The sequence below is a fragment of the Neomonachus schauinslandi genome, chromosome 11 (genome assembly GCF_002201575.2).
Source record: "Neomonachus schauinslandi chromosome 11, ASM220157v2, whole genome shotgun sequence".
Classification (NCBI taxonomy): domain Eukaryota; kingdom Metazoa; phylum Chordata; class Mammalia; order Carnivora; family Phocidae; genus Neomonachus; species Neomonachus schauinslandi.
Genome location: NC_058413.1, coordinates 109,851,933 through 109,864,782, shown reverse-complemented (window position 1 = coordinate 109,864,782; position 12,850 = coordinate 109,851,933). Strand labels below are relative to the sequence as shown.

General features: G+C 39.3%; 1 protein-coding gene across 1 annotated transcript; it reads right to left on the bottom strand.

Annotated features, from left to right (window-relative positions):
• Positions 1–955: 955 nt before the first annotated feature.
• MMP13 (matrix metallopeptidase 13) lies at positions 956–10,921 on the bottom strand. The gene is made up of 10 exons (XM_021696436.1): positions 10,787–10,921; positions 10,457–10,698; positions 9,613–9,761; positions 9,315–9,440; positions 7,202–7,363; positions 5,704–5,821; positions 5,009–5,142; positions 3,897–4,056; positions 1,927–2,030; positions 956–1,056 (listed from the first exon to the last, which is right to left on the bottom strand). The coding sequence occupies exons 1-10, from the start codon at positions 10,901–10,903 to the stop codon at positions 956–958; spliced, it is 1,413 nt and encodes a 470-aa protein (XP_021552111.1). The 5' UTR covers positions 10,904–10,921.
• Positions 10,922–12,850: the final 1,929 nt, after the last annotated feature.

Sequence of the window (12,850 nt, the reverse complement as noted above, 5' to 3'; positions counted from 1 at the left end):
TCCAATTTATAAGATACACTTTATATTTTAAGGAGGGAGCCTCTTTATCCATGGTGAACTGGACAATTAAAGCAATTATCTAGGTAAGACAGGGCTAGAATGCTACCTTTCATCTTAAAGAATCAGTTGGTTTATGAAAGAATGATGCCGTGGCCTTTGATTGCTGTGATAGCCATATTAATTCTTTGATGTTTTTGGAAGACCTGAAATGTTTGAATACAAAGAGAGATGGGCTCTCTTTATCTTGTAGAACATGCAAAAAAAAAAAATGTCTTCTTTGAGAGTAGGCCTGGAATCACGGTCAACAGTGAGAATTAAACCGAACCCACAGGCCACATCTACTGTCCTCGGCATTGGGCCCTGTCTCTCATCTGGAGTGACTTTGATCCTAGTGTCAGAAGGAAGGGGGGCATGTACATTCAAATATTCTCAGTGCAAAACCAAAATCACTTCTTTGGAAAGTTGTCCACAATAGCTTTATTACAGATATTTCCCTTTGGTTTCTGTCTGTTCGTGGTACCACATGCTCCCTGCAAATTCCATTCTCATACTATTTTACACTTTTTAATAAAGATGATTCATTAATTACATAACTGTGACTTGCTTCTATGCCTTTGCAAAGTTTCCTTATAAATATATTTAAACATTATGCTAACTCTCTTTGACACACCATATGTCCCATTTCTGTTGTGGGAAATACCGTCGACTGCTGCTTCTGTGTAGTGCGCAAGAATTAGGTGATCCTTACAGTCTCTGAATATTCCATAACTTTAAAATTCACTGTGGTTCCAGCCACGTATCACTGTCCAGATACCATCTATTCAAAGATAAGTTACCAAAGCTTGTTCACAGAACTAAGCTTTTCCCCCGACATCCCCGTCCCCTACACCCAGTATCGCTGGAAGTATTCTCTCAAATGCTCTCCAGGATTTAAATAACAATATTTAAAAGACACTTAACACCACAACAGGGAATTTGCTGGCATGACGCGCACAATGCGCTTACTCCAGATGCTGTATTCAAACTGTATGGGCCCATTGAAGAAATAGATATAACCTATAAGGAAATGACCAAAAAGAAAATTTCAGAGTCTGAAATCGGTAAGAGTTTATGCCAGCTCACATTAAAAGTACAACATGTTAGATCCCATTGTTTTTCAAGACGCCAACATTTGTGTTTAAAACCCTACTAATGCCTTACTATATTGCTTATGGTTTAAGGGAGGAAAAAAAGTACAAGTTTCCCAGGTCTCCTGAATTGTCACCTTGAAATCGTGGTCATCTTGCCATGAGTTCCAGTTTTGATGCTTGACATATTGATACTAGTTATTTGAGTTTGGAAAAATGCCCCTTTTCATAATTAAAGCAAAAATAACTGTAGTCCTTGGTCTTTCTATATAAATGACTCCCCACTCTACCCCTGATTTAAATTATGGCAATAATTTTTGACTCTTGGCATCATTAAGCATAATTTAAGATAGTGTTGGGGCACCTGGGTGGCTCACTCGGTTAAGCGTCTGACTCTTGGTTTTGACTCCGGTCATGATCTCAGGGTCATGAGATCGAGCCCCACGTCCGGCTCCATGCTCAGCGGGGAGTCTTCTTGAGGTTCTCTCTATCCCTCTGCCCCCCCACTTTCTCTTCCTCTCCCTCTCTCAAATAAATAAATAAATAAATAAAATCTTAAAAAACAGTTTAAGATAGTGTTTAAAGTTTGGCATTATTATTTGTAGAATTAGCAATCATTTGAGCAACATTTTCATTTATTCTAAATGTATTATGTTTTGTTTGCTGCCTACATAACTATTCCTTAACTGCCATAAGTTTCTTAGCACCTTTAAGTCCTGTATAAAACTGCTCTCTAAGGGAAATACTTTGAGGGGCTACAGAAACCCCCCATTGAGGTCAGCGTGACGGAACTAGTTACCGTTTTTCTCATAGACAGCGTCCACTTTATCACCAATCCCCGGGAAGTCCTCTTCTATTAGCCTGGGGTAGTCTTTATCCATGACCTGGTTAGTATCATCATAGCTATGTAGTAAGAAAAAGAAACTCTTAAGTAAGTCGTATTTCTTAGAAATTGTTTCAGAAATGATACAGTGGATATCATGACACCTTTCAAAATGGACAAGAGTTAGAGGTGCCTGGGTGACTCAGTCGTTAAGTGTCTGCCTTCAGCTCAGGTCATGATCCCGGGGTCCTGGGATCGAGCCCCACATTGGGCTCCCTGCTCGGCAGGAAGCCACTTCTCCCTCTCCCACCCACCCTGCTTGTGTTCCCTCTCTCACTGTGTCTCTCTCTGTCAAATGTATAAATAAAAATCTTTAAAAAAATTTTTTGTAAATTAAAAAAATTTTTTTTTAATTTAAAAAAAATTGACAAGAGGGCGCCTGGGTGGCTCAGTCGTTAAGCGTCTGCCTTCGGCTCAGGTCATGATCCCAGGGTCCTGGGATCGAGTCCCACATCGGGCTCCCTGCTCGGCAGGAAGCCTGCTTCTCCCTCTCCCACTCCCCCTGCTTGTGTTCCTGCTCTTGCTATCTCTCTCTCTGTCAAATAAATAAATAAATAAATCTTTAAAAAAAAAATTGACAAGAGTTGTAAAATTTTAAGTCTGTTTAGAACATCTGGTAGCTTTTGCAAATTAGGAATTATGATATTGGGTGCATTGTGGATGCTCGCTGAGCATTTGTTACCTTGTCTAAAGGCCATCTTTGTAAAGATAGTCACAAGCTCATTTCCATTTCACAAACTGCATATCTGTTATAAAAGTGTGTTATCAGGAAAGTGTTCTTAGACCAAAATAAATACATGTTTGTGCACTGAACAACTATGTACTGATCTCCCACCGTGGGTGAGACAACTCTCTAAGTGCGATAATGGATGCCAGAATATTGGGTGTATAACTCCTGGACTAAGAAGTTATCAGGGCATCTGGTGGTTTTGAAGCTAGGCAGGGGAGCATGGCTTGCCCTACCATTGCTACAGTTCCATAATCCACCTCCCCTGCACACAGGCACACCCTAGCAAACCACACACATCCTGAAATTAGCCTAGAACAGCCTCCCATCATGTACCACTGTTACTGCTACTGATGAGAGTTTCCTTCCCTTGAGATATGTTCCAATAGGTGAAAGACAAGAACCACTGAACTGTGGAGAGAGGTGGGACGTGTCTACACGGCAACACTAAGCAATGGAAGCCAAGCATCATGACAAGGAGACATCCAGTGCCATGAGAGGCTTCGAGAAGAGACATAGCCTGTGAATGGGTGCTCCAAAAGACTTTGAGGTTAAATGGTATTTCCAGTTAACTTTGACCAGAGGGTAGAATTTCAAGAGGGAGAGATGCAAGGGCAAGAGCTTCCAGCCAAATGGGGGGATAAAAGCACAGTGTGTTTGCAGTCTGGTAAGTCACACTCCCTCATTGCACCACAGACCTTATCTAGGGCATAGGGACTGGAACGGCAGTACTGGGGAGAACTTGGTCATAGTATTTAGACAGTAGTGAATGTCATTGTCAGAAATAAAGAAGCCAAACAGCAAAGATGACACAGATGAGAATGTGTGCATGTGTGTGTACACATAAAGTAAAGCTACTAATTTAAATCTTTCAAGTGTGGGATTCCTATGAGATATTCTCATTCCCAAATATATATATGGCTCTAAGCTCGGAGATGTTGCCAGTGTCAGGGCTGCCTTCATATCGACATATGTTCTAAATATTCCAACTCCCCCTGTCCTTCAAAAAGGGGCTGACTTTAAAAACCGTGGGCCCAGCAGCTTCCTGGCCAAGCTCTCCACTGGATGAGCATGAGAGAATTATTTAAACCAGTGAGAGCAGTGTGGGACTCACTTGGCCCGTGTGACACAGTAAACACAGTAAACATGGCGGCCGTACCTCCAGACCTGGTTTCCCGAGAAGAAGAGTGTCTTCCCTGTGTCCTCAAAGTGGACGGCTGCGCTTATCTTCTTAACCTCTTTTGGAAATCCCAGTTCGGATATTTTTTGGGGATAACCTTCCAGAATGTCATAACCATTAAGAGCCCAAAATTTTCTGCCTAGAATAAGTGAAAGAATGGTTTTATTATCCAAGGGAATCTATTAGGACTCACATTATGTAGATATTTACTTTAACAAAGAAAGACTCATTTTATACATTTTATACATTTAGAAATCAGGGTCTGCAGTCACCATGTTTATGAAACACAGAAATATGAGCATTCTTCAAACAAAAAAATAAGACTTAAAATGCTAACTTCCTGAGTATAATTACCAACCAAATATAATTAATTTGGCAACATATTACCTCTGACTGTTAATCTGGAGCTGGGTGAAAAATGTATTAAACTTTCTTCATGAATAAGCAGGGCAGAGGGAACAGTGAATTAGATTGAAAACTCAGATTTTTTATACCAGATAGAAAGTGACTTTATTATAGCATTAATTGTAATAGTCAAACAACAGAAAACAATGTCAGTAGAGTGCTATGTAGCCATTATGAATGATGATCATGAAGACGGAATAGCACTTTGGAAAACTGTCCGTGATTTTGTGTCAAGAGAACAAGTAAAATATGAAAATGTATATATACTATGAATACAAATATTCAAAAACACATATTACATATGGTGAAGGACTACCCAAAAAAGGTGAGAAAATGAAATAAATCAACTTTTCAGAAAGGGGAATTATGGATAATATTTTTTTCAATGTTTCAAGAGGTACATGTCATAATGTCTGCTCAGCAAATAGTTTTTAAGAGGAAGTAAGAAAAAACTGACATGACTGCTGTACAACAAATAGTACATTTGTAAGGATAAGTAATAATGCAGATTTTTACTTGTCAAATTTGGGGACATTTGGTAGAAAGGTTCCAAGTATGTTCTGCTTAATATTTTGTTATGCTTGGCTCTTAACTTGGGTATTTTTTTCAGGAGCAGTCATTGTGATAAGACTTCAGCAGCATCAAGTTCATCACTGCCTGCCCTGGACACGTGGGGAAAGGCTTACCTCTAAAGATGAAGATAAGGTCCCGAGAGGGGTGCTCATATGCAGCATCGATACGGTTGGGAAGTTCTGGCCAGAAGGATTTTGTTAAGAACAGCTCCACATCAACCAGCTGAGGATGCAAGCGCCAGAAGAATCTAGTGCCAAAGCGAAAATACAGAGTTTGCTGTGAGCAACTGATGAATGAATAAGTGAACAAATGAACAAACAATACTAGAACAAGGTAGAAGTGAGAAATTCATATCTCATTTTTCGTTACCCCTAGGTTTAGGTTGTAAACACTCTCTCAAATTTCCATGTATGTCGCAAGAACAAAAGTCTTTCCAGACCCAAAGGAACTCAAGTGGATGGTGTCACGGTTTACTGATATGGTAACTGATTTCAATACTTGTGTTTTCAAATAAATAAATTGGGTTTGTATATTTACTTGGTTATCTTTATGAGGAAGAGTGCCACCAGCATTGTAAAGAGAAGCTGCATCATGCCAAGATTAGCCATGGAAAAGTAAAGTGTTTATGCATTAGTCGTTTATTTCATCTGAAACATGTAAAAAAAAAAAAAAACCCATACTACCAAAAATCTATGATTTTTGCTGTTAATGTCACCTTTGGAAATGTGACTGGATGTTTGGCTATTTGCAGACACAGCCTCACAAATGTCCATGACATGCAGATTGTGTTAAATAAGATCAAGAGTACCTGTCTTTAAAGATCATCATTTCTCCTCGGAGACTGGTGATGGCGTCAAGGGATAAGGAGGGATCACATTTGTCTGGTGTTTTGGGGTGTTTAGGGTTGGGGTCTTCATCTCCTGGGCCTGCAGGCATGAAATGAAGGGAAGAAGGTGGTGAGGCCGGACTTCCTGATGCCCCACCCCTACTAGTGGAGAGTCACAGGGTCCCCTCCAGGGAGGGCAGGAAGTCCTCAGCTTCTACACCAGGATCCAAACACCATGCAATTCTACTTCCTTCCTGCGGGGTCACCAAGCTCTTGTGGGTGGGCCTGCTCCTCCTGCTTCCATCCTCAAGACCCCTTGAGATTCTTCTCAAGTACATCTTTGGGTTTCTTGAGGTTGGTGATAGAAATGGGTGGATGGGGAAGGGAGCGAGACTCAGAGGAAAACTTCCCCATCCTTGGCATGAGCTATAGACAGGCTGCTCTTGAGATACACATTTCTTTTCAAGCCACTCCTGGGGGCACACCGTCCCTGTGGAGTCCTCACCTCTGCTCTATCTCTTGCCTCTTTTACCAGCTAGCAACATCTGACACGGTCACTTCACCAGTTAACCCCAGTACCGCTGCCGTGAGTGAGCAGCCAGGCCTTTAGCAGCCCTGATGTGCCACGAGTTTGTAGCTTTCCCCCAGCTTGGGTGAGTGCAAAACAGATGCCATGCATGCACAGTAACAATTCTGAGCTGCTTCTTCTCCACCCGGTTCATATTAGTTCTGTCATCAAGTCCCTCGGTCACAATATTGTAGAAATAGTAAGAAACGCAAAGCACTTGCCCACATCTACACTAGCTGCTATAGTAGATTTCAGTCCGGAGGGGGAATGATGAGCCAGGTGCCATGAGCAAGGTTTCTGAGCTCGCTGCTCTAGAAGGGTTTACATTGATAACTTTAACTCTATTAGTAGAGGCAGTTTTGCTGGTTTGAGGTGAGGTTTAATTATTTTATAAATATTATTGAAAATTTGGAAGAAAAAAGAAGGAAGAGATTCTTACAATGGTCATTGTAGATGTTGATTAAAAGTTACTACAGGCCACCTGAACAGTTCCTACTGTGGCAAACTGACATGGTTGAAGGAATACCCAGAATTTATAAAAGCTGGTTAAGACCACACTTTCACCCTCAGCCACGGTACTAGAGATACACTATTTAAGCACTACAGGGTGTGGTTTCTTCATTGGTTAAATGGGGAATAAAATATTTTCCTTCCTTATGTCAGAGGTGTTTTGTGGGAATCAAACGTACCTTGCAAGGTATAAAATACAAATAGGAATCTGCAAAATCTTTGGAGAATAGAATATTTTCTACTTGAGCAGATGGTCTGATTCAGAAAGGAAAACTGGGCATGTCTTCCCAGGTTTTAATAACAGAACCACGACAGCAATAATGGTAATGATAAATTCACTGATAATTTTGTAAGTAAATGTATGCATCTATTCTGTTTCTAGACTGATAAATTAAGAGTTACCATAGAGAGACTGGATCCCCTGTACATCGTCATCGGGAAGCGTAAAGTGGCTCTTGCCAGTGTAGGTGTAGATGGGAAACATGAGTGCTCCCGGGTCCTTGGAGTGGTCAAGACCTAAGGAGTGGCCGAACTCGTGGGCAGCAACGAGGAACAAGTTGTAGCCTATAAGAAAACAAAGCAACGATGAGAAAGCAAGGCAGTGACCAGTTAATGGATGGAATGCTATTTTCTTTGCCTCTTTCTCTTTCTTGGCTATTTCACTCTTTTTAAAAAAATTAATATTCAATATTTGGTTGCTCGAAGGAAGATTCAAAATATTGAATTAATCCTTATAATTTAACGTTCTCTTTGATTATAGCTGCCTACCTAATTAGAATAGCAACAGATTGCTCTCAAATAATTAGGAATCAGTGAGGATTTACTGGGAAGACGCTAAGAATCTTGATGTGCTCTTTGTTTTCTCAGGGCAGCTGAGGAAAGTGGACAACGGAGGCCTTGAAGAAGGAGTCATGGGAAGTCACATAGGGTGCTAGCTATCAGGGCGTTTCTAGAACATCGTCTAAACAAGAGGCATCATGCAAATGGATGATGACCAAGTATGGAGCATGCACTAAATAGGATCTCTGGGAATCTACTTGGGAATAAATTCCAACCAAGTGATCCTTTCCAGAATATCTCTAGACTCTAAAGCTTAAAGGAATAGAAACTCTGGTAATGCTTGGCCAACTTTCCTCGGTTTTAGAAGACCACTGTGTCACTATATTTACATTATTTCCTCTAGTCATTCTTACTACCAATTTCTGAGCCTCCTAATACTGGTATTTTAAATTGAAAAAAAAGATAAAAAGTTGAAAAAAAAAAAACACATGGAAGCTGGAGTCAGTGGTTTCAATTTGACCTTAAATACCAATTGCTGTCAGAGCCTATGCCTGATGAAAATGTATAACCAACTTAGTAAATCATGCAGACCCTAAGAGTGATCAAAGTTCACATAATCTGAGTAAAAAGCAATTCTTCATTGAAATGACTAGTGATAGATCCCATTCCTGGCCTTTAGCTGAAAAATCAATCATGGTTTGTTTATGAATATTTTCATTCATTTCCGTTAATATTTCAAATACAGAACTTATGCAGGAGTCTAAAACTGGGGTTTACTGTGGCTCTCTCTTAACAATACTAGATGTTAGTCTTTCTTCCTAAAATCATTCTTACCCGTGTAATATTCAGAACATAAATACGTAAATTCTCACCTCTCCTTCCAAAGATACATTGGAGGCATTGAAGCAGAAGCACTGGTCAGCCAAGGCCCAGTTTTACTCTTTGGAATAACAATTCTTCCAATTTAAATGAATAATAACAATTAGCTATCTCTGAAGACTACCTCTAACTGTCACAACCAAGGGTCAATATAGCTCCATAGGTAAGTCCTAGTTGGAACAATCTCGCTCTTCTTCTTAGATTAATATTCCCAATTCTTTTGAGTTTGAAGATTCATCTACTGACTAATGCATTCAACACTGAGTTTCATTTTGCTCTTATAAGTATAATTTTTATCTGGTCTGTCTCATGCTGTTTGGAGTAAGACACCATCTTGATTTGTTGGAAGAGTATTTATAAAATCAGTGATATAGATATGTCTGAAACAAGTAACTCTTATAACAGAGAACAGAAAACAGACTATACTTGTGCCATTAATATTTCTGTCAAGGAAAAAAAACTATTTCAACTCACATCCAACTCATCTATGACCTGCCTGTCCAGCCCTAATAGTTTTCAGGTATGTATTTGTAATAAACTGTACTTCCTAAACACACTGAAAGGTAATCCACAGTAACAACACCTTGATTGACAGAAAGACATTTTGGTCCTAAATCAAAGTTAGCTAGTATCCCTCAAGTCACTAAACTAAACTGCTCACTTTTAATGTTTCACATAGGTTTGTAGAAATGTCACTTGTGAGACTAATAAGTATAAGATAAACTTTTAATTTTTTTGAAAAACATAACCAACTATCGAATACAATTTACAGTATGCTTCTTAACTTCTTATCAATGCGATCACTGTCTAACCCTAATCTAGTAATCATGAATCATACCTTTATAAGAAATATTACCTTTGGAACTACTTGTCCAAGTTTCATCATCATCAAAATGAGCATCCCCTCCATAGTTTGGTCCAGGAGGAAAAGCATGAGCCAGCAGACCAGAGGGTCCATCAAATGGGTAGAAGTCGCCATGCTCTACACACAAAAAGCAAGAGTTAAGAATCTAATTATATCCAGCAGTGCCTGGCACAAATGCTTGGTGAATTCTGTAAAAAGTAATGAATGACTGAAAGAAGGAATAAAAGAATGGAGACAATTAGGGAGCAGAATGTAAAAATGTCTCTTAAAAATGATTCTCCATCATTACCTTTAGTTCCAAAAGAGATCATGATATCAGCAGTGCCATCATGAAGTCTGGTAAAATTCAGAGGCGTCACATCTGACCAAACTTTGAAGGCTTTTCTGAATGCCTTTTCAACCTCAGAATGAGTCAGATCAGGGGTATAATTCACAATCCTATTCAACAGAGAAAGTTTCAATTACATTTTTGGAAGGAGAAATATTTGAGAATATATTTTCTTGGAATACTGCTTTTCAACTCAAAATGAGGTGGCTTCTTTAAAAGTTCTACTAGAGGTCCAAAGTTTCAAAGAACTTATCAATTATGATGCCATACAAAGATAACAAAATGAATTCAATCAGATATTTGAGTATCTCCAAATATCTGACCACTTGGAATCTTACATTTAAAGTATTCAGATATTTAATGAAACTTGTATTGTATGATACAGATTTGGAATTGTATTACTATGATCTAAATAAATGAAATAACTTTGTCAAGTTCCTAGAGAGAGTAGGACTCTCCATTTTTAAGCACTCCTAATAAATATGCCTCATGTAGTACATTTGCCAATTTTATTACACCTACTTTTACTTCTAATTTGATTTCTTTTCTAAAAAAAAATACCTTGAGATTTCCAATGAAAAATAATGCTGGGTTAATGTAACAATAATAGATGTCATGAGACATTCTCACCAATAGTATTAAAGTTATTGCTGGAATTATTTAACTTCTAGTTAAATATTTAAAGCCTACTTAAAAAAAAATGGGACCACACATGTTCTGTCATTTATAGCTTGTGCTGAAAATTAGGCATTTAATACTATTTTAAAAAGTAACAAAGATTAAAGAAAGATAGCCTCTGATTTACCTGTAGGTTAGATTCGTCTTGGACCACTTGAGAGTTCGGGGGAAAACATTGTACTCGCCCACATCGGGAACCCCACATCTTGGTTTCTTCATGATGTCCAAGGTGTTATCATCAAGTTTGCCGGTGACCTCTAAGCCAAAGAAGGACTGCATTTCTCGGAGCCTGTCAACCACGGAGCTTGCTGCAGACTTCTTCAGGATTCCAGCGGGATTCAGGGGATAGTAGTAGGATTTCAAGTAGCGCTGGAAAAGAGACCAGAATGGCCTGCTTTTAAAAGAGAAGGGCACTTGTGAGATGTAACATCCCGCTGGGACTGGCAAGATACTCTACCTCTGCGAGCTGGAAGTCTTCCTCGGACAGATCATCCTCACCATCGCTGGGAAGAGGCAGGGACCAACACTGAGTCCAGCTCAAGAAGAGGAAGGCAGCCAGGACGCCTGGGAGCATCGTGATGGTTGTGCCTGGAGCCTCTGCCTTCTCCCAGACAATCACCTTTACTTTTATAGACCTGCAGTGGTGACTCATCATTTATAGACAAGTTCCCACTTCCTAGTCCGTTGAAGGTAAACATGCTTACATGGCGACTTTTTTTTTTTCTCCCAAGAAGTGTGGTTTGTGGTAGAATTTGAGGGAAATATAAAATGAGGGCGTCTCTCATTTCAGCAAGGTCTCAAAAACCATCTGGCAAAATAAACGGCCTCAGCATATTTACAGATACTGTGGGAAGAAGCAGAGAGTAGTAAAATTTTCACTTTACTGGGCAAAAATGTTTTTTCCTCTGGAGGAAAGCAGCTACTTTTACTTTTTTTCAGATGAGAGTATCAAGATGATGCTCTTAACTTCCTTAAAGAGACACTTAGTCCTGCTTCTAGAAGATCTATAACCTGGTGACTTCTAAACATCATTTTCCCTAGAGTGATTCCAGAGGGAGACATTGTGTGTACCTGAGGGCCACAGAATTGGACCAGACCCCAGCTTGGAGGCTCAGAAGGACTAGGGCACATCCACAGGACTAAATGCTACAGTTGAAATTTAAAGGCACTGGTGTGACTCTCAACGAACATGGAATCCTGCATGAATTCCCTACAGGTCCAGGAAGAGGTAGAAGACTACATGGGAATACAATATAACGGCTAACCCATACTGAAGGATTACTACCTGCTAGGCTTAAAAGGCATGATCTCATTTAATCTGTACAACAGCCTCAGAAGCACATCTGAAACAAGAAGGCTTGTTTTCACTTTACATATGAATAATCTGAGACACAGAGATGTTAAATACTTGTTTGAGGTCATAGAGTTACTAAATGGTGCTGTCAGCATTTGAATCCAAGCCAATAAACTCAAGATTTCATGTTTTTAAACACCATCTGGTATGGCTTCTACCTCATTAATTCTCAGAAATTTTCTCAAAAATGGAGCTGCTTTGTTCCCACACCTCTGGGAGTACCCAGGAAAACTAGGGCTCTAGGTAAGCTCATGGCCAATTTCAAGTTTCTTGATTTTGATTTTTAAGTTTAAGTAGTAGAAGTACCTGAGGTCCAAAACCTCAGGGAAATCATCCATTAGGGGCCTTCAGAACGTCCCACCTTTAGTACCATGATGTCGGAATTCCATTCTTAGTGCCCCATAGATGTAAATGGATAGAAAAATACGAGTAATGATCTTCTGACTGAATGACTGAAAATGCAAGTTAATTTACGTGATTAGGAGTCAGAGAGCAGCTCAGGTCCAGAACACGTGAAGACAAAGACAAGGAGCATTGAGTACAGATGAGGGTGGGCAGGGAAGTGGTACCCTACACGTGAGTGACATGCTGTCATCTGGATTGGCCAGCACCTCAGACGTAACCAGAAAAACCTATGAAATGGAAGCAATCAGTAGAGGGCAATTTATCATGCTTCTTCCAAAACAGAGCCAAATAGATCCCTACAATAAATATTTCCAATGAGTTCAAGATTAGATTTAGGTTCAACCAGCAATGCAAAACTATCATTTGTTTTAAGCTTCTTCCATGAACAGCAGTTAATTTTAGATTAAGTGATAATTATTGAAAAGTTTGATTCATCTACTGAGCTTATAGGAAATTAATTCATTTGAAATCATTTATTTTTACCAATAAAATTTCATAACCTTTTAAAGTCTCATTAGATTTTAAAAAAGAAGTCCTGAAAAAGTTAAGAAACAGATGACATTAATGTTTGGAAGTGGGATAGATGAATCGAATAGTTGACTGTACTTGTAGGTTCTCACATTATTTGTAGATGTTACCACTTTAAGCTAGAATTTTTTAAAGAGTCACTTTAGTTATTAAGTCAATGAATATTGATCAGGCATCAACTATGGGGGATACCGTGCTGGTCACTAAGAAGATAGAATGAAGGATAAGAGCCTT

Bases quoted from the DNA above. Each gene is read 5' to 3' on its own strand.
- MMP13 (XM_021696436.1), bottom strand. From the start codon at position 10,903: ATGCTCCCAGGCGTCCTGGCTGCCTTCCTCTTCTTGAGCTGGACTCAG. The intron at 7,364-9,314 runs GTAATATTTCTT...GTTTTCTTATAG, and splicing joins TTGGACAAGTAGTTCCAAAG to GCTACAACTTGTTCCTCGTT. The intron at 1,057-1,926 runs GTAACTAGTTCC...ATTTCCTTATAG, and splicing joins CGCTGTCTATGAGAAAAACG to GTTATATCTATTTCTTCAAT.